General features: G+C 36.4%; 2 protein-coding genes across 2 annotated transcripts in view; one reads left to right on the top strand and one right to left on the bottom strand.

The window, feature by feature from the left end:
• The window catches only part of INSYN2B (inhibitory synaptic factor family member 2B), a 44,349-nt gene extending 24,531 nt beyond the window's left edge, over positions 1-19,818 (top strand). The window contains exons 2-4 of the mRNA XM_052772077.1: positions 4,417-6,593; positions 10,780-10,854; positions 15,126-19,818. Coding sequence (XP_052628037.1) covers positions 5,212-6,593; positions 10,780-10,854; positions 15,126-15,306 — 1,638 coding nt within the window. The 5' untranslated portion in view covers positions 4,417-5,211 and the 3' untranslated portion in view covers positions 15,307-19,818. The remainder of the gene's footprint in view (positions 1-4,416; positions 6,594-10,779; positions 10,855-15,125) is intronic.
• DOCK2 (dedicator of cytokinesis 2) overlaps positions 1-22,479 on the bottom strand; it is a 214,181-nt gene that overhangs the window by 106,830 nt on the left and 84,872 nt on the right. The window lies entirely within an intron of this gene.

Here is a 22,479-nt window from a genome sequence, read left to right as displayed (position 1 = left end):
AGTGAATCAGGAAGTTTAAAGTGCTGATGCTCAAAAGGACAAGGTAAATTACACTAATTATCTTCCTGTTGAAAGCCCTCACAAAATGCTTTCAGCCTAGTGACTTTATTTATTTATTGAAGAGGGTCTGTCCAAAGTTGTTTTTCAAGAAATACTGGCTTTAACACATGCAGGAAAGAAAAGCAAAATACTACAAATATATGTCACACTTTCACTACAAGGAAAAACACTACTTTTTTTTGAGCAAACTAGTAAAATGGAAAATTAAGGTGTCAAACTGCAACTGAATGAGTTTGAAAACCACGTCAAATATTTAACTTTTTCCACAAACTGCAGAAAACCCCCAGAACCACCACACTCACACATCTGCACTCTTCCAAAATCCCCACTGCCCTTAGCTACATACTTTTTCACTTCATGCAGTTTCCCATAATCTCCACTTATCCTTAACAGCTGCACTCCTCTACCCACAGCTTCAGTCATTAAACTGAAATATGAGCCAAGAAATGTGTTTGACTCTCTTCAAGAAATCAGGAAGGCAGAGGGAGCAAAGATGGAAGAATAATTATAAAAAAATATAACCGTCTCCTGTGGTCAAATTTCCTCTGCCTGACTGGCTAACTAAACTGTGTGTGCATTTCTAAGAACTCAAAAACACAATCTTGAGGTTGGAAAACCAGTTCCATTGTTGTTTGAGGTGACAGGCTTTGCACCTTATTCTTTTCCAGGCAATTCACTTATTACACCCTGGGATACAATTACACTGGTGCTAGAATAAATTTACACTGGAGAGTAACTATCACCATTAAGAAGTTTGTGCAGAAAGCATGTAGGGACTTTAAAAATCAAGGTTTGCTTTAACAGTTTAAGCCAAACATAAAAGAAAAAAATGCGATGGTATCTATCAGTCAGATTCACATACTCAAAACACTGAAGAGAGGAACATGAAATATGCACCATTTCAAAATAACATTAACTACCAAGCACCTAATAGGCCACTTGCTTCAACAACCAGTGAATGAAGAGATTGGAACAAATCCACAGTGCTAATTAAGCAAAACAACCAAGGCACAAGGTGTTTCTGCAGGACTGATGAGCAGCTGCCCAGGGAAGAGATGGGGAGGAAGAGGCTGGATAGCTGGATATGAGGTCATGGAACCCTGGCAGACACTAAATCCCGTTAAATTTAATAAAATAAACTGTTGTTTTATTAAGACAAGACATACATTTAAAACTGACAGAGGCTTTTCGTTATGAGTGACATAAATTAATACATTGAAAGCATTTCTAATAAAAAAGATCCTTAGAATTTTTCATACTTCAGTCAATGTGAAATGATGAGCAAAACAAGACCTGTAAATTGCTGTGCCAGAAAAGAATGAGGAATAATATCCTGGGCAAGGGAAAATGTTATTTAAACTTAGTAAGTGGCAATGTTAGACTGATTTGTTAATCTAAACACAGACATCTATAACCCATTGATATTCACTAGTTTGGGTTTTTCAATCCAAATATTTGAGCATTCCTATCTATACATTTTTTTCAGCTTGATTTAACATAAATAACAGCATCAAAACTTTCATTACAACAATTTATAGGAATCCCGGACTAGCAGATGCCAAGGTAGCTAAAAATCACACACAGAATTAAAATAGCAATTTGCAAATTAAAAATGCAAGAATCTAGCTCGTATGCTTCTATACCCAAAGTAAAGAGCTCTCCTAAAACCTTTATGGGCTTTGGACTTGTATTTAAAACACAAAGGATTAGATTTCTAAAGCTTCTTTCCAAATTTAATTGGGTAAGTACTTTTAAGGTAGTCCACCTGCCTGGAGCACAGCAGCTGTGATGGGAAGTCGAGAATGCTACGGCAGTATTTGGATAAATTCTCAAACAAAACTGTAAAAAGCCTCCAGTAATTAGTGGACGATATGAGAATTCAGAAGTTGGCACTGGAACTTAATTTGCAGAAACTGTTTGTTTATTGCGTATACCTGTTTCCAGCGAACAAGCAGTACAGTGATTTAAGCGACTTAATGCTAGCATATCATGAAAGTTTAGTATTAATGTACATATTTGTTTCCTCGATATCTTATGCAACTTTTCTCTCTGCAGTGAAATCATCCAACATTCATTTTCTTCTAAAACTTAATAATATCACATTACTTTGCTTAGATTATATTACATTACCTAAACGTTACATGAGGTTACATAACAGTTTGCTATATTCTGTAACAAGATCTTTCCCACTGCACCCATCTCATCAATTCTTGTGAATTAAATATGGTAAAGTTTGTGCAATGCTTAAATAAAAAGTACACTAAGATAATGGAAGTAGCAAGGCTAATGAAACCATCAGTGAATTAACAGGGAACAGCATTAATAGTAAATTAACACTATGCTGGGAATTTAGCCCCAGTCATAAAAATCACTGCAATCTGAAAAGCGAACTATGTTCGATTATTAAAAATCCCATAGAATATTTCCCATATTTTGCATGAATTTCTCCTCTTATCCGTAATCTATTCTAGCAGCTGGTTTCAGATTTAGCATAACTTATTAAAAATACAGGAAAGATATTTTAGATACAGGTACATCTCATGAGTGAATTTTGAAATTCAGGACTTAAAATCTGCTACTAGTCCAGCACTATTCATTGCATATACGGAATTTTGGCTCAAACTATTCTGGAATGATTTGGGTAAGAGAATTCACATTTGTAAGGAAGTCTATCACACACATTCTTTGGGTAAGAAAGAGCAAAACCATCCTTACCACTGTAGAAACCTGGAGTGAGAAGTCCTGGCTAAAATACGTAGAAATTAAATATACATATAGGTGAGTAGACGCCACATCTCAGGAAGCCATAATGAATCTAAATTTGTAACAGAAAGGTTGCCAACAAAATTCTATCAAAGTAACTTACATTTTGACATGAAAATAATGAAGCAACCAGATTAGTCTTGGCCTATGTGATTGCTAGTCACATGCGAAGCTGTCTACTCACATGGGTGAAGTGCAAGACTTAGTTTTCACTTTTACTGCCTTTATTACTGCAGCTCTACTACATGACATGTTCATTAGCAATGCATTATTACATGTCTTTCCCATACCCTGTTGTGCCACCAGTCAACACATCATAGCACATGGGTTCATATTCCAGGAAAGAGGGAACAATACACTACACAATCCTTCAATCAGTAAAACGTGCCACTAAACAGCCTGGGTGTGACTGCCTAGTTTAAAGGAATCATCCATGTGTACACTTGAGCACAAACTTATGAATGACCCATCCTGGTACTCAATGCAGGGGATGCATTCATAATCTACATTTGGAGTGACATCAATAGTAGTTCAGATTTCACCAATAATACTGTTTTTATAGAATAAATACAGAGAACTTGGAAGTGCTCAATGATCATTACACCTTAACCTATGAATAAGATGTCTCTGTGGCAAACATTCTCATAATTTAAGTGCCAGCTGTGACAAATCAGTCAAAGCTTTATTTTTGGGGGTACAAAAAAGATTAGTGGTTATATTACACTTGAAAAAGACTAAGATACTTGCAAGTAAAATTCTGGTGACAGCTGGCTTCATAATAAAATGTTCTCTTACTTTCCTCCAGTCATCCTAATGTAATACATGGTTGTTATGACTGTATTATTGTCCTAACTGTTTTTCAAAAATGTAAGTTTTAGTGGTCACTCAAAATGTTTAATGTTTTTTTTTTCATGCTGAGCTCTGGACAAATGTGACAAATCACAGCTTTGCAGGCCAGTGTCCTGCAAACAAACTGAGTAGAACACTTTACACATATATGTAGCCACTTTCAGCCTTGATTCCCAAATAATTGATACTGCATGGGAAAGAGATTTCATCTCCCCAGAAAAGGTTCCATTTGCATTAATCACATTTTAAAATAAATTTATTTTTCCTTGACCAAGAGTCGTACTCAAATCTGAACAATTTAAAATGAGCAACTCAAAAAAAAAAAAAAAAAAAATTCTGAGTTTTGTTTGAACTTCAACTTGCCTCCAAATTAAGAACTTATATTTTTATTGTTCATTTTTTTTTATATTCCATCCATAACAAGATTTAATAGTGATTTTCATATCTGAAGATTTAAGTTTTAAGACCCATATTTGGGAAAAGATCCAGGCCTGCACATGAGTACTGATCACAAAGAGAAAACTACTACTCTGAATATTTTATACCTGGTTTTGGTGTTTTGTATTTCATATGAAGAAAACTTTAAGCACTTAAAAATTATAAAACATTTTTCAGTTTCTGTACAAGTATCTCACTGCCAAAGTTACAAAACCACTGAAGATGAAAAACTGTTAGGAGACAGCAGAAGAAAATTACAGTGCTTGGCAGTTTGTTCATCTACAACTGTTGTCTTTTTACTTTCAGGAGACATTTCCTGTTATTCTGCATTTGGTGGTTATTCGGTCTGGACCACTCTTCTGATGCCAAAGTATTTACAGAACTTCCCAAATGAAACAGTCCCTTGGATATAATTGGCCTTGTATTTGCATGAACTGAAGTAAAAATGACACATCAATAACCTCTCACTGAAACACACCGGATGCTGTATTTTTGCCTTGTCAGAAGTGGTTACATTTTGCTTAACTGTTCGGGCAGATTAGTTTCATTTGCAACATTAAAAAGATGGCTGAAGAAGAAAAGCTCTCTATAAAGAAAGCAATTCAGTTTGGTATTAATGGATATATTCCATCAGTAAAACTATTTGTGAGAAATGAAAATGCCCCCCAAAGTTATTATGTTTGTTGTTTAGACAACACACAAATAAAACATATGTGACTTGTCCATCATTAAAAAAGCTGCATCACTAATGGAGAACTGTCAAATAAAAGCCATCAGGAAAACCATAGACTCAACCTTACCTTTAAATTAGTTAACTGTAAGCATAACAGCCTGTTGCAACTTTGTAATAAGAAGATGGTGTCAACCTCAGAACAAAAGGATTTCTGCATTTCCTAGCTACAAGAAATCTTTCCTTAAATTTGATATTTAATTTCTTTATCTTAGTGTTTGGTCTAATCAGCAATTAAATTTGAAAGAACATCCCTAAAGAGAGCATGTCAGTTAAAAGTATACATAATAACAAGAAGAACGAAAAGCTTAGCTTCTTCAGGGATAAGGTATTCATTTGCATCTTAGGAACAATCTTAACATACAGTTTAAATGACAAATGAAATGGGTCGCAAAGAAACACGTTACTTACAGACTTTAAATTGTGATTCAATGGCCCAGCAAAACATGAAAATGCGCCCAGTGCTATTGAAAAGGAACAGTCTGGATTCAGCTGATTTTATGAGACAGCCACACCACCGCAGGACCAAATCTCAGCAAGTTCGATTCAAGGACGATGGTGTGAACACAAAGACAGAACTGGATACTAATCCTGCCCAAGATATAGCATTCACAACTGGAAAAACAGAAATATTTAGGGATCACGATCTTTTGCTACATCAATCTCCATCTTTTCCAAGGGCTCAGAAGGGGCTTCGGAATATTGCCATACAAACATCTCCTAGCCTCAGGAAACACTTCCCGGTTTTTAAAAAGAAAAAGCTGACAGTAAGCAAGTCATTAACAAAAATGCCAACGGAGCCTGCAAATTCTATCCAAGTAAATGGCAATCTTTCTGAACGAGACATTATGTCTTCAGATCTCTGTTACTTAAGAATAACTAATGATTTGGAAGATGGATTTAGAAATAGTGAGGTGGACCGTCAGTTAAGTCAAAGACCATCAAAACCACAAAGCAATAGACCTATCCACTCAGATGATCTCTCAGTATCAGAGAAGACAACTGTTTCTACACAGGTGCCTGAATACATACATGTGAGTTTTCCACAAGACAGCAATGTTTCCATGGATGCACCAGACACAACCATGAATTTAAGTAATTCACTGCATTCTTCTACTGTCATAAATAGCAATGAAAATAATGAAAGCAGCACGCTGTCATCTAATTCTGAAAAAACATACCCTTGCCTAAGCAATTCTGCTAACTGCAGTGAATGTAATCCTCACTCTGACTCTTGTGAAGCAGATGAAAGTGATCCCGAGTCGCTTGCAGCCAGCAAAGATGCAAGCAGTAAGGAAACTACTCCATTATCACCTCCATCAAATCACAGTTCATCTCCTTGTTTCCTCAGAGACTATCAACAGGCAGGAGAGCACAAAACAGATTCCAGCTGTGTGACATTAACAAATGATGATCACACAATAATGTCATTCACCAGCAGTAATGCATCAAAATCTATTTTGTCATGCAATACAGAAATCAAGAAAAATTCTACCCAGTCAGATGTTTCCCAGTGTAACAGCTGTTTAGAAGGATTTCACATAAAGTCTTATCTGCCAAGGAATGAAATAAAACCACAAACCACCAAAGAGATTAGTGAAATAAATCAAATTCATTTGGCACATGGTGAACTCTGTGCCCTCCAAGGCAGGCTGCAGTCTGTAGAGGAATCCTTGCAGTCGAACCAGGAGAAGATTAAAGTACTTTTGAATGTAATCCAAGACCTGGAAAAATCCAGAGCCCTCAGTGAAGGGTATGGTGCACTTTAATATTAGTAATTCATCAGAAGTGTAAAGTAGATGTTACCAATCTTTAAACCTTTGCTACTGAAAGAATCTTTCCTGCGATATTTAAAGATGAGTTCGCAAAAACAGTATCTTACGCCCTTTTTCTGGTATTTGGGCCTCGGCAGAGAAGCAAGTCTCTTTATAGTGTGGCTTTAGATGACACTGCCTTTACCAAACCCAGTGTGAGACACAGTTTATTACCCTTTTTATTTAGATCTGTGGTGTTAGATACAAAGGCACTGACACCTGAGAGTTGGCAGTCTCCATCTAGCTAAAGTCTGTATGCAGTAGAACAACAAAACCCAACAGTCTAATATACTAACATAGCATGATAGAATCATAGAATCATAGAATCATTTCGGTTGGAAAAGACCTTCAAGATCATCGAGTCCAACCATTAACCATGCCCCCTAAACCATGCCCTGGAGTACCCTGTCCACTTGCTTTTTGAATACCTCCAGGGATGGTGAATCAACCACTTCCCTGGGCAGCCTGTTCCAATGTTTGACAACCCTCTCAGTAAAAAAATTTTTCCTAATATCTAACCTAAATCTCCCTTGCCTCAACTTGAGGCCATTTCCTCTTGTCCTATCTCCAGCCACCTGACAGAAGAGACCAACACCCACCTCACTACAACCCCCTTTCAGGTAGTTGTAGAGAGCGATAAGGTCTTCCCTCAGCCTCCTCTTTTCTAGACTGAACAACCCCAGATCCCTCAGCTGCTCCTCATAAGACTTGTGCTCCAGGCCCCTCACCAGCTTGGTTGCCCTTCTCTGGACACGCTCCAGCACCTCAATGTCTTTCCTGTAGTGAGGGGCCCAAAACTGAACACAGGACTTGAGGTGCGGCCTCACCAGTGCCCAGTACAGGGGAACAACCACCTCCCTGTTCCTGCTGGCCACACTGTTCCTGATACAGGCTAGGATGCGATTGGCCTTCTTGGCCACCTGGGCACACTGCTGGCTCATATCCAGCCGGCCGTCAACCAGCACCCCCAGGTCTTTCTCTGCCGGGCAGCTTTCCAGCCACTCTTCCCCAAGCTTGTAGCGCTGCATGGGGTTGCTGTGACCCAAGTGCAGGACCCGGCACTTGGCCGTGTTAAACTTCATACAATTGGCCTCAGCCCATCGATCCAGCCTGTCCAGATCTCTTTGTAGAGCCTCCCTACCCTCAAGCAGATCGACCCTGCCTCCCAACTTGGTGTCGTCTGCAAACTTGCTGAGGGTGCACTCAATCCCCTCATCCAAATCATCAATAAAGATATTAAATAGAACAGGGCCCAACACCGAGCCCTGGGGAACACCACTCGTGACCCGCCGCCAACTGGATTTCACCCCATTCACCACGACCCTCTGGGCTCGGCCATCCAGCCAGTTTTTCACCCAGTGAATAGTGCACTTATCCAGGCCACAAGACGCCAGCTTCTCAAGGAGTATGCCATGAGAGACAGTGTCAAAGGCCTTGCTGAACTCTAGGAAAATAACATCGACAGCCTTTCCCTCATCCACTAGGCAGGTCACCTGGTCATAGAAGGAGATCAGGTTGGTCAAGCAGGACCTGCCTTTCGTAAACCCATGCTGACTGGGCCTGATCCCCCTCTTATCCTGGAGCTGCCGTGTGAGTGCTCTCAAGACAAACCGTTCCATAATCTTTCCCGGTACCAAGGTCAGGCTGACAGGCCTGTAGTTCCCCGGATCCTCCCTCCGACCCTTCTTATAAATGGGAGTCACATTGGCAAGCCTCCAGTCCTCTGGGACCTCCCCTGTTGACCAGGAACGCTGACAGATGATAGAGAGTGGCTTGGCAAGGACCTCTGCCAGTTCCCTCAGTACTCTTGGATGGATCCCATCAGGTCCCATAGATTTGTGAGTGTCCAGATGGCGTAACAGGTCCCTAACTAATTCCTCCTGGATTAAGGGGGGTATGTTATGCTCTTCATCCTTACCTTCCAGCTCATGGGGTGGAGTACCCTGAGGATGACTGGACTCATTATTAAAGACTGAGGCAAAGAAGGCATTAAGTACCTCGGCCTTTTCCTCATCACTGGTTGCTACGTTCCCTTCTGTATCCATTAAAGGATAGATATTCTCCTTGGGATTCTTTTTACTGTTAACATATTTGTAAAAACATTTTTTGTTGTCCCTTACGATAGTGGCCAGATTTAGTTCTAGCTGAGCTTTCGCCTTTCTAATTTTCTCTCTGTATGATCTAACACGATCCCTGTACTCCTCCCAAGTTGCCCGCCCTTTCCTCCAGAGATTATAAACTCTCCTTTTTTTCTTAAGTCCTAGCAAAAGCTCCCCTTTCAGCAAGCCCACTATCTCTTACCAGCAAGGTCAGATATGCATTTAGTGCCAAAGCAGTCCTATTGCGGAAACAGTTCATATCAGCAAAAACATGCTTCTGTTCAATAAATCATTACTGCCTTCATAAGCAAGCAAAACTGTCCACATGCCTCAGCACCAGGTCTTTGCACTTGTTCCCATGTGGACAGAAGAGGTTTGCGTGGCTGTCCAAAAACTGTCAGGATATAACTAACTGAAGCCACAATTTTATACACCTCAATTTTCTTGAAACTTCTTCAAAATAGATTTATTTTTCTTCAGAATACTTTCTTTCTCAAAGTATTTTATCTGGGAATTGACATTACCTTATTGCATTTCTGATGAATAATTCTCCAACTCACACTCCAAATATGAATTTACGCTCATTTAAAAAAATTGGTATCAATCAAGTTAACGTGTAATTTTACTGTGTACACATTACCTTTTTTGTCTGGAAATATTAACCAGTAATGTCCATCTGGCTGTTAGCACGAAAATACCTCTGTAAGTTTCCACTGTGCCCACATAAATTTTTATTCCATGTAACATTTTTCCCATATAATTCAACTCCAACTAGCCTCTCTCAGAGAGTTGTTCTTAGTCATTTTTCTCTATCCGAAAGCCCATATGATTTTCTAGCACCAACTACATAATAACCTAGACACAACAGACAAAATCCATATAGACATACTGATAACAAAAATGGAATAATATTTATAAAGCACCAAAACCCCAAAGTTCAGTTTAGAAGCTAGATCCAAGGCTGGGGGGTGGGGGGTGGGTGAGGGCATCCAAGTACATGTTAAGCTTAAGCAATCACTTGTTTATAGTATATTTCATACAACTACCACCCAACTACAGTTCTTTAGGAAATTACAGGAAAAAACACCCACTCCTTCTCCCCTGCATGTAGTTATGTATGACAGAATGGACAAGTTTCAATTATGTTTGCAAATCCGACCATTACAAAGAGTAACTTGCAGTGAAGCACCGTCAGATTATTCAGCAATATTTATAGTCCATTTCTGTTCAGTTACCACATGGTTGAAAACAAAAATTTTGCCAAATATCTTTAAGTTTCACACTGAGATTCAATGATAAGCTTCAATCCATCTTGCTAGAATCATCTAGCAGTAAAACTGAACATTCCAAGTACTCGTGGAGGTAGCACAACAATGCATGTGGAGTACCTCCACTTTAATTCCAAAAGCAATCAGAAAATTATTTTGGTACCAACTGAACTCCCCTAATTCAAATAAAACTTGTTAAATATAAGTATTATGCATCCTTCAGACGTAATGAGCCACTGACCTCAAATTGTTTCTAATGCAGATCTCTCTGTCATAAAATATAATTCAACTCTAGTTGGTGTTAAGTATGAAAGTCACTTCTCTTGTTTTCTTAACACTCCAAATTTGTATGCTATCAGCAGTAAAAATCTGACTTGTTTATACCCAAGTGGAAAGGGAGAAGAATGGAAAGCATAATGGCAGAGATCAAATTGACTCACCAAAAGCATGGATATTCAAATACTTTAAAGTGTGTTTATAAGAAGCAGTTGCATGTCTAAGTGTTTTCATAACAAGTATTCATGCAAGAACCAACCACCAGAATCTTAACAGCATGAGGTGGGAAAGAAGCAAGACAAAAACATAAATCAACATAGGGTTTGGGTCTTTTAAAGCAACCTTCTAATTTAGAATTTGACACTAGAATTTTTAGTAAGGATAATAGAAGTGCTGAACAGAATTACTTTTATACATGAAAGATTCAGAGGTCTGTTAATGTATCTATAAATACACATCACATGAGCTACTGTCTATTACAGGCGTAACTTCTATCACACTGGTCAAGACCTCAACAACTGCAGCACCTGTCAGAACACCGCATGTATCATTTACAGGTACTTCACACAATTTTGTATTGTCTGTATATCTCAAAAGTCTAATACAGTGTTTTGCTCACAGCTATAAAAGGTGTCAATTATTATTAATCCAGTTTTTAACAAAAAACCAAGTGGTATGTGTGAGGTGATTGGTTTGTTTCCCCAAGTAGAAAACAGTATTGGTGTTTTCTGAAAGAGGTACTGTAATTCTGAGAATTCATATAGAAAACTCCCACTAATGTTTTACAGCATTATTATTACTAGCATGCTTTGAAAACCTTTGATGCCGTTTCTGATGATGAAATTCCCTTTGTGTGTTACATTTTTAAAGCTAGGATTTCTGTAATAAATTTAGATCTTGGAAAAGACCAAACATTCAATTTGCCAAATGCCAGTAAGCTATAGCTACAGTTCATGTTCATGTGCAAAACAAAAACAAAACTCCCACACTTCCCACTTCAGTAAATGTTTATTTGTTATTATTTTAAGAGAGTGCAATTTGAGTGTAAGTTACTCCAAGTTTAAACTGCAGTTTATGTTAAACTCTTATGACCAAAAAACTTCGTAGTACTGTGTTCTGGAAGCTGTACATGATTCAAATGCTATGTCTATACAAACTCAAGTCTTCAGCTTGCCAGCCATTAACCAAAAAGCTAGCAGGTACAAAGTCTTGGTTATACTGCATACATAGCTCTTCTGCTCAGCAAGGGATTTTATAGGGCTTCCATCCAATTTATAAACACATTATCTAATCTCTGCAACCTCAGTTATAAGGCAGAAAACACACATCTTCAGTTATTTGATTCTATAAGATTTATTAGGTTCTTCACAGAATATTAGTAACATACTGCGCAAACACAGCATACTCAGAGCTGGAGCTCACACTTCACCATTTTAGATCCTTTCCAGTACTACCATACACTGCAGACTTAAGAGAATGAAAAGGAAGATGAATGTATGGTCGAAATTTACATATGATACCTTAGGCCTCATTTGGGGAGATAGAGAATATATATTCAAACCAAAGGTAGTGGAGAAATTATAATACTGCTATATTAATCCTGTCTTTTTGCATTCCTTTCTTGTGAGGGACACTTTACTTAAAGGACTTAGCAGCTGATGAGCTTATTACTTATATTGCATGCTCGTTTTCCTTGCTATACCTATCACATTTCTGGTGTGCTGTACCGTTTTAAAGTTTATTTTTTTTAAAAAAGCTCAGCAGAAAATGAACTTGTCAATCACATATTGTGAAGATCAGGTACTGAAGTTAGACATTATGCTGCAAAATTAAGAAGTTGGTTTGAAACATCTCCTAGACATTTTTTATTCCTTCAAAGATATTCATATGTGTTAGTATTCCAGAGGTTTTAGATATTTAAACATGTTTCATTTGCAAAAATAAAGGGTAAGAGAATTTATCTTTTAGGTTGAAAACTTTTCCTTTATTTCAAAGAATATGGCAGACCATTAGCTTTGCCAGTTTCTGAGCACTAAGACTTTAAATTTTTTTATGGATATAATTGAATAGACTATATCCACATAGAAGTGTTTTTCACACTGCATTTTCTACATGAGCCAAATTTATTAAAGAGCTTAATAAGCTCGTTAGGTGAAGTCAGGGTTGGAACAGCATTTGAACCTATTGTTCAACATACAACTCAGTCAAATACTGACGTCCTAAACCTCTGGTAATGAAATCTCAAAGTAATTGACATGTCACAAATTAAACACCACAACTCCTCTGAGACAAAGTTGTTAGTCTTCTCCACAGTCCACTGGCTACTCCACTAAGTTACATGACTTATCCAAAAGCACAAACTGAATCTGTATAAAAAGGAAGATCCAGGACAAAACAGATTTCCTTTACTTCATCATTGTCTCTGAACAGACAACCTCTGTGCGTTTTTATTGGACTATACAGGAACAGAGGTCACTCTCGAGAATTTATGTACAAACTACCCTTTACCACAGGATGCCTTCTCTCTTCGGAAGAATAAGCTATGATGCTTACCCTGTGTGTTTAGTTTACACAGTTTCAATATGGGAAAGATCCTGAGCAACAAGCACAAGTATCTGAAGGAAAGAACAGAGGAAGTAACAAAACATTGATGTGCCTTTTTGATTTACTATGTAGTTTATAATGATAACGGTGCCTGGAGTGTCACAGTGCAATGATGACTAGAATACATACAAGAGAACATGGTTCCTCTAAAGAGTTTCTAGTTTTAAGAGATAAAACAGGAGACAGCAAGGAAACATAATAGTTTTCACTTTACAGACATGTTCCACAAGACGTGGTTATGAAAAAAGCATTCTGAGGAACTAATATTTGAATTAACATATTCATTAGACAACATTCTGAAAGAAGTAATTGTTATCAGTTTTTGCTCTAGACAAACCCATGCAATTCCTGTGTTTTATGTAGCCTGAAAGATCCATGCAAGTATTTTTTCCACTAATGCATCACTGTTCTCATTAATCATAGAATCAAGTGTTTCATCTTGCTCCCTGTTTTCCTGCTCTTAAAGAACCTAACTCATCAGTAATTCAAACACTGTGCAAGCAGAATGTTGGGTTACTGTCACTGAACACTCTTTATCATGCACATTTTAAGCAGTCCCTGAATCAAACAACATACTAATCTCATATCAATCCAAGTGTGGATTACACTGATTGGTAAAGCAATAAAGAGCTTTTCAGTCTAACAGTGACCAAGTATATAGTGGCTGTAAATTTATCTTTATTAACTATACAGCAGGGTTATGTGAGATGACTTGGAACTTTCAATCCAGATCCTGTAAGACAGATGTTTGTATTATAATAAACAAATGTAAGTAGCAACCAAAACCAAACAGTTATCTCAGCATATAAGGGACAGTATTAAATGTAGACTGAATTGACCTCTTGCCTCTAGAAATGATCTCTCCAACATTAAATTAGAAACTTTGAAGAAGGGAAGAAAAAAAAGAACATGAGCAGATACTATCCTTACATATGCTATAAACTGAACATTTAATTTTCTAGCGCTTGTGATCTGTGACTACTGAGAAGTATTAAGTTGCAGTTTTAGCAATAAGCCAGTAAAATTGAAGACACTCTGATCAAATTTGCTGTTTATATCACTACCTTCTAGTTCTTTTATATTTATTATGTATTGCTCCTTATCCAGAGATCCCTCTCAAGTTCTTCTAAATCAGAATAATCCTATTGCCTTCTTTTTGCCAGCTGAGTTACTTTATTTAATGAAAACCCCCAAAACACATTAATTATGAGGGAAACAAGCTTCTAGTTAATTTTAATATATTATTCAACAACGTTTATGGATCTGTATATACATACAAATACTCAAAATTAATACTGTTCAAAGATATGCATATTTACTAATTTTACAGATTTCTTCTACTCAGTGCCCAAATCAGGTTCAGGGCCTTAATGTGACATCCCAACACCCCTATGATGATGCCTTTTTCCTCCCAAAGAGCTTGCATTATGGAAAATACAACCAGCTCCTTTCTACTCTCCTCTCCGCCTGCTAAAACCTCCACAGCAGACACAGCTGATAAACTCCCACTCTCCTGTCCAGACAAGATGGTTGAAAAACCATACAGCACTGCCTCTTTTTTTTTTTTTCTTTGTTTGCTTTTGTTTAACTGTACTGCTTGCATCGGACTGCTTAATCACTGTCCACATCAATTCTTTGGAACCTTATATTTATTTCTGTGCTCTATCTAATTAACATCTTGGCTCTCATTTGACATCAATAATAATTATCAGTTTCAATGGAGAAAAAGAGTTACATTCTACTTTCCTGTCAACTAATACCACTTATTTCAAACACTTACATATTTGCTTAATTTCATATATTTTTGGTCCTAGCAGGAGTCCTAGCAGGGGACACTCATATTTCATGAAGTTAAGCATGTGAGAGTTTTGAATTCATGCCAAGCATATGACTGAGTTAGATTACAGTATCAAAACCTGACCATTGAATAAAATGCATTGAAAGATCATCCTAGTACATCTTCATTTTCTCTCCCTTAATTTTTGTCCCATTGTTTTGGGCACAATGCTGGAGTTCTTAACTCATATAAAGAAAAAGGTTTCCCTCAGAAAAGATTAAGAGATGAACTTATTTTCAAAGCAGCAACCTATACACCCTTACGTTTTAACAAGGCTCTAATACTGAATAATGCCAAATTATTCTAATGAGGTAAGCATCCTTTCCACATGTTTTTTAAAGAGGGAATTTCTCGCTTACTAGCTTAAATCTCTTCATTTTTCCATAGTGTAGAATATGACTTCAGACAACAAGAAGGAAGATTTCATCAGATTTTGAAAACGCTGGATAAAGCAGAACAAAATCCAGCTTCACCGCAGAAGCTACCATCTGATCATCCAGCTCTCGACAAAAAGGAGTTAAGAAGAAAAACAAAAAAGGTGAAAAGAAAATGCTTCTGGTGGATTTGACTTCCTTATGGATCCTTTTACATTTCAAAAGACACTAGAACAGAAAAAGGCTTGAGAGCACACACTTGAAAATGTGCTATTATGAAATCACAAAGTTAAAGAATGTTTAGAGTATCTGAGAAATCAAAAGAACGGAATTTACTTAAATCGTCTCACTGAATAAAGGCGCATGAAGATACTATTTTCAAAAAGAAATTGTTTCTTTCAAAAGGAAGCTTTCTCATTTTTTCCAAGGACACTTCCATATGCTTTGTAAAGACTTTTTTTTCCAACTTTCCAAAAATAACGAGGTTTAAATATCTACTTTAAAAAACAATGATAGACAAAGCTAAGGGTGTCACACAGTCTTCATTTCCTATTTATGAGCAACATGGACTAAAAGGAAGTAACTTCATTCATTTTTAAACAAACCACATAATCGAGAACAAATTCAGGGGAATCTACGTTGTTCAAACAAATGTCTCCTTTGAGGAGACAATTACCATTATTTCACATACCTGCTGAAATATTTTTGTTGCTGTCATTTAACAACAAAAAAAGAATTTCAGGTCAAGTTTTACTCTGTCCTTTTATTGGTTCAATTAAAAAAGCAACCATTTAGAAGTTTCAGCCATTTAATAGACTTCTCTGAAAAGAATCATAAAACAAGAGAATATCTCGCTAATTTGTCTTAACCCCCTACTCAAGCAAGGTCCAATTAGCTGAATTTGATTTTTGAGTATCTCCAAAGACAAGAATCCGTAACCCCTTGGGGCAAGCTGTTCCAAATTTTTTCCTAACATCTTATCTGAATTGCCTATGTTCTAACTTGTGTCCATTAAATTTGGCTGTATCCAAACACACCTTCAAGAAGAATTACACAGATCATAAGATGTCTCTCCTAAGCCTTCACTTCTTAAAGACTGAACAAATCCAATTTTCACTGCCTCTCTTCACATGGTATGTGCTGCAGCCCACAATCATCTCAGTGGTCTCCCTCCAGTAAGCTGATGTCATTCACTTACCTGGAAGCCTAAAACTGGACACAATGCCTCAGATGTCATCACACAATTACTGAATAGAGGGGAATAACCACTTTGGCTACTGTCTTGGTAAACCACTTGCCCAATTTGTCCATTCAAGATGTGTATCACTATACCAAAATATCCCAAAGTGTGGGGTTTTGGCCTTAAGATATATGTAAATTTATAAATGATACAAAATTGATCGTTAAAAATAATATTCAGTGAACTTATCTGTATCATATCAAAAAACTACATATGCTGAAAAGATTTTATCAGATGTCAAGGCAGCTATTTCTTTCCTTCAAAAACAGTCAAGGTAACAGCTAGCACAGGGTATGCCAATTTAACCTAATTTAGGGTTGATGATACTATTATTTTGCTCATGAAAACATAGCCACCTTTCATATGGGGGGCAGAGGGGAAAAGATTTTCCAAAGCAAGTTTAAAGGGCACACTGTAAAGCCCGAATAATGTAGTTTATGTTTAGTGGAATGTACTACAGACCTCTTCTTAGAAGTAACTCTGATTAATTAGTTCAAATGGTGCCAGGGTATTCAGTAGATTAACCCTTGGATCCTGTTTTTCCAAATTATACTTCATTAATTGTGCAATGTTAGTTAAAAATGTCTATACACTCTTTGTACACTTCTGTGTTCCCTGAATTCTTAGGGTTAACTACACATTTGAAAACACGTTATAAACAACTTTGCACAGAAGAATTTGGTCTGGAAGAACTAAGTTTTTTGGTAGAACTAATCTTCATTTAGAAGAGAGTAAGCTATGTGATATGGCTTAGTTTATCAAAATTTTAAAGGACTGAGTTTAAAAAACATATCCATATTAAATTCAGTCAGTACAGAAATGACAGACACAAAATTATCATTATTTTAGAGGCTTTTCAGAAGAAAAGCCTTATATGAATTTTTACTAGCAAAATGGATGCCTTTAGTGTGACAGAAAGGCTCCTCAGTAATATTTTGTGGGTATAACGATGGTAAGAATTAAATTATTACATCAGAACACATCATTATATTACACTCAGATACCTGTACTGCTTATGTTGGTATGCCAACAGCATTCCTGTTTTGCACTAGTCTCTATAATTGATAAAATGAAGGATTTATTAGTGTATAAATGTTTCTTGTGTATTAAAATAACATTTTAAAATTAATATCCTCTGTAGTAAAGGTACAATAATAAGCAATGCCAACAGGTGTAACACTAGCAAAACCAGTAAGTTTTTTTTCTGTAGTGAACTGTTTGATATTATATGAAAGCAATCTTTTTGTCTTTTTGTTAATAAGCAAAAAAAAGCCCACTTTAAGCTGTCTGATTTTGGTTTTGCATATATAAGGAATACGATGCCTTCAATATATTTCCAAAGGATCCAGATTATTCAATTTACACAAACCACAGTATTTTGGTTCACCACATAGCACCAATCAATTCCTGGGGTCAGTAAAACTATGCAAGAACTGAAATACTCTATTTAGTTTAAGAAAGTCCAACCAAAGATAGTTATAAGTAAGGCTCTAAGTCTTTCTTATGACCTGAACAAAAATCAATACTTCTGAAAAACTGAAATATACTGATTTAAATGGTTACAAGTTTTATATTTTCATGTCTGATCTTGATGGAATTCAGTACTGTAGACAATTTTTAATCCTTAATCTCCCAGTCAAAATTAGCCTTTGTTTCCATATGCCTCAGTCGGTTGTTTTTCAATTCTCGCTCAATCAGTAAAGTATGGATTATCCATATATGGTTATGAAATTCTCTTAACATATGCACACACAGCAGTATGGAAACACTTAAGGTATGTAGGCCAGCCAACCCTCAGCTCCCAATGCTGCAATTTAAGAACATTGACTTGCCTTTCTGCCTACCTGTCTGTTTTCAAATTCACCCCCTTCAAGACATCTGTTTTCCTTGAAAGAAAACATGAAATTACAGTGCTGCTAAAGCACTGTCCTTTGGAAAGGTTGCTCCTAGAGTTCTCTACTTCAGGACTTCAGTACAATAAATGAGATTTTTTTTGAGTAAGCAGTAGTAGCAACAGCCAGCCAAGTTCTAGAATATTTAAGATCCAAACAAAAGGCTTATCTGAAACACAGACAGAACCCCCTCAATTCTTCTTGCAGAGGCTCTGATTACCATGAACACAAAACATGCAATAGCTTAACTGAAAATAAAGTATGCCAGAAGTAAATTATTCCTACAAAAGAATAAGCATCATATTTTCACAATAAAACCATACTTACTAAATGCATGAAGTTATTATACCCAGTATTCTCCACGGTATGTCACACACAATAGGCTTTCTACACAAAATTTTAAAGACAATGTTGGAGCAAAAGGCTATTTGTTACGTTAAAAGGTAACAATGAGAAAGTGTCAGTCATGGTATGCATAAGCCACAGCAAGAGGCTAAGACTGCTTAGTTGCTATATGTTTTGTTTAGATTTAACATAGAAATTTGTATATCCTAGCAACACAGAATACCTAAAATTTAATAGCTTTGTAACACATAATTGGACAATCTAAGATATGTGAAAATGTAATATGTAAGCATTGCTTTTTGGTTTATTGTTTAATATTAATTTATTATTAATATTTTAAAATATTTTAGTAATTAATTATTAATTCATACAGGAAATTTAAAAATTGCCAGATACACACTATGCAATTTGTGATGTCAAGACTGGAAAAACAATAGAAATTGGTAGATTGTTAGAATATAACAGTACTGGCTATAAAAATTTCTCTGATTTAGAAGATTATTGTGTAATGCCTAAAACCAGCTCCCAGAGTAGGAAATAAATGTTAGAAATCCACACAAACACTCTCTTAAATGAAATTTTTAAAACCCACAAAAACCCACAAACCAACAATAAAAAGAACCCCAAAACCACAGCTACTTGACAGCACTTGCATTCAAAATATCGTAGGCTTCTCTGAAAGACATATTTAAATGACAACTACGATATGCTATTTATAAAACATTGCACAGAACATGGCATATTCCAAAATTACTGTATTTGAAATTGCTGTTTTACAGAGTCGACCTAACTTTCTTTAAAAATTCAGAATGTATGAATAAAATACTGATTTCTCTCTGTCATGTAACAGCAGTTCATGTAGGGCTTTTAATAGTTTTGTGTACTATAGGTCCTTTGAAAAAGCCACAATACTCAGTAAATATGCTAGCTTAGATAAAAAACATCTTCCTAATGAAATGTATTATCTAATGTACATTTTGTAAGTTTCTAGGTTCTTTAAATGTCATGTTATCTTTTGCAATAAAATGAGGTATTTTTCTTATGTTTCAGGAGTCAATTAATAAACAACAATTAGATTACAAAGGAAGTGAACAATTGTTCTTTGGCAAAGGAAAATGAATGGGAAATGAATACATAGGTCTTTCATGGAATCATTTTGCAGCTTTTCTAGGTAGAGAAGGGATTTCAATTTGAATTTGAATGCTGAATAAAAAAAGCTGTAACTTTTACCTAGACCATGTGTGTATTTGAATATATCATATTCTCCAACCACAGCAGCTCTGCAAAATGGTTTCTCTGGTCATTATTTCTCCAAAACAGCATAGTTTTTTTGCAAAAGTATGCTATCTACAGTACCTTTGGTTAACAGAGCACACTGTTTCCTTTTCAGCAAAGTCTTCATTTGTACAATATCTTACATAAATATTGTCTAAAAACTTTTCTGTGCAGCATAACTACACTCTTTTCATCATGCTAAACTGATACTGTGAACAAAATCAAGTTTAGGAGTACCAAAGGAAAGCTTTAAAGATGTGTACGGTGGATTTATGATATTTTTGTTTAGCTAACCAAGCCAATACTGAAAACAAGCACTTCTGTATTCTGCATGCTCCTATATGTTTTACTGCTATAGTTACTGTACTAGGACTTCACTGCATCACAACGCCCTCTAACTAAAAGTCTAAATTTCATAAAGTATTCAAGATAAAGCCTGAATAGCCAATGTCAGACAAACTTGTCCCTTGATTACAAGTTTAGAAGCACTTCTACAACTACAGTCAGGGCTTTTTTTTTTTTTTTTTTAATAGTGAAAATAACCAAGCAGCTGTTAAAGCCTTCAACTGCCAGAACACCACAATGAAGGCAAGAGTGGCATTTAAGTAACTCTTCTCTGCAGTAGTTGCAGAGCACCAAATTACTTTTCCATCACCAACACCTTCTCCTGAAGGGATTATGCCCTTCTTAGACTAACTCTTTCCAGTAATTACATGAACAAAGCTCACAGCATGCTGTTACCCGCTAAGCACAAGGCAGCACCTTCCATTAGATTCAACTGGCATTGTAGCAAGAAAAGATAAAGACAACTGTAACCCAAAATCCTTTTGACTCCTCTGCCAACAAACTGGAAGATTGTGAAAAGGACACCTGAGTATGAAAATTAACATGCTTATCCCTGCCAGAAAGCCAAAAAACTCAGGTAAATAAAATCCAGTACTCTATGAGGTGCAAGACATGTAAATTTTCAAGGAATTAAAGGTCTTGTAAATTGTAACCATGATTAGTATAACATAGTATTAGCATTGTTTTTCACACCATTTTCAATTTCGAGAAAATTATATGGCATAAGATAATAAAAATACTTGCAATATTCAGAAACATAGTAACAGATTTAAGAATCTAAAGAATAACCTTCTGTTCTGCTGGAAGTAAATAACAGATGTAGTCCAATTTGAAATGTCACTCATATGCATATAACATCAGCTACATAGTCTGACTGCAGCTATTCTGTACGTCTCACCTGTACTTGCAGAGTTCACCATAGTCTTAGCAACTTTAGCTCACCTAAGCGTTCTGCAGAAGGCCATAATTCCTGACTATCTGCTTCATTTTTAAAAGATTAAGCATTCAGGCTTTCAAATAGTTTGGCCTCTCAAGAAGTTTTAAAGAAAACCTGCAAATTAACTGAGTGAACTAAAGGTGGTACATGAAACGAGCTTATTTTGCCAGTTCTTTCCGAATGCAAAAGACTATTTTGTTCATTACAAACAATTTCTTCACATCGCATATAAAAGACTACGTTGTTGAGAGGTCTCGCCTCAGCTCTAGAAAACTATGTATTTTATTGGAATTCTGCTTTGAAAAACCTCTGAAATGCCCATTATACACATATGCATAGGTGCTTATGAGCATTATTAGCATTCAGACATCTGCATTTCAAAATTCAACTGGATTTGATCTTTTTAGGTAAAGTCAGCTGAAGAAATTACAGTAGATGAGAAAAAAAGAAAAGAGAAAAAAATTTTTCCAAGCCATTTCAATTGACTGTAACCAGCTTGTTTCCTAATGATTTCCTAATGTTTCGGATGTTTTTTGCAGGATTACTAGAGCTTTCTTCTTCATTTACAGTTTAACAGTATCCAGAAATACTCCTTATAGATTGATTACATCATCCATGACACTCATATGATGCTTTCTTTGCAAGTAGAGAAAAAATTTTGAAACACTGTAGAGAACTGAAAGGTTCACTGGGTCATCATTCAAAACCTCTTCCTGTTATGACCATACATACATGCCAGAGGGTTACACACAGAAGAATAACAGACTGGAGTTCTGATGAACAGTTAATGATATGATTTCTGAAACTTGCAGATCTACCACCAGGTATTTTGAAGAAACCAGTGGCAAGTATCTCCTCTGAAGAACTCAATTATTAGGAGACTAATCATTAGTAGACACACATGCTTTGACTGGCAATGATCTAAACCTGTTATTTTGGTTTTCCAGCAGATACAAACAAGGAAACAAAGCACATTTTGAAAGACACGCAGTGTACCTCTTGTGGCCGAAACAATCAAGTAAATGCTGCTCATGATTTTGCAGAATAATATAAATCCCTGAAGACTAACAATTAATATACACCTTCTCTTAAGCACACAGTCTGAAGGGCAAATCCCATAATTGCCTCTGAACACAACTGGCTTGCATTCTCACAAATAGTCTAAATCAAGAGGATTACTCATGAGATATCTACTTAAATCTGAATAAATTGCAGAATATGTCCTTGAATATAACTCTCAAAGCATGGCTTCTCCACAAAAATCTCAGGTGAGTGCTCTGTGCCAGCACATCCCCAGGTATTTTCCCTGTGCGCCTAGGGCATCATCTTCCCC

Source organism: Harpia harpyja, chromosome 20 (assembly GCF_026419915.1).
Source record: "Harpia harpyja isolate bHarHar1 chromosome 20, bHarHar1 primary haplotype, whole genome shotgun sequence".
In the NCBI taxonomy this organism is placed as follows: Eukaryota; Metazoa; Chordata; class Aves; order Accipitriformes; family Accipitridae; genus Harpia; species Harpia harpyja.
Note: the sequence above shows the minus strand (reverse complement) of the source record. Positions and strands in the feature narration are given on the sequence as shown.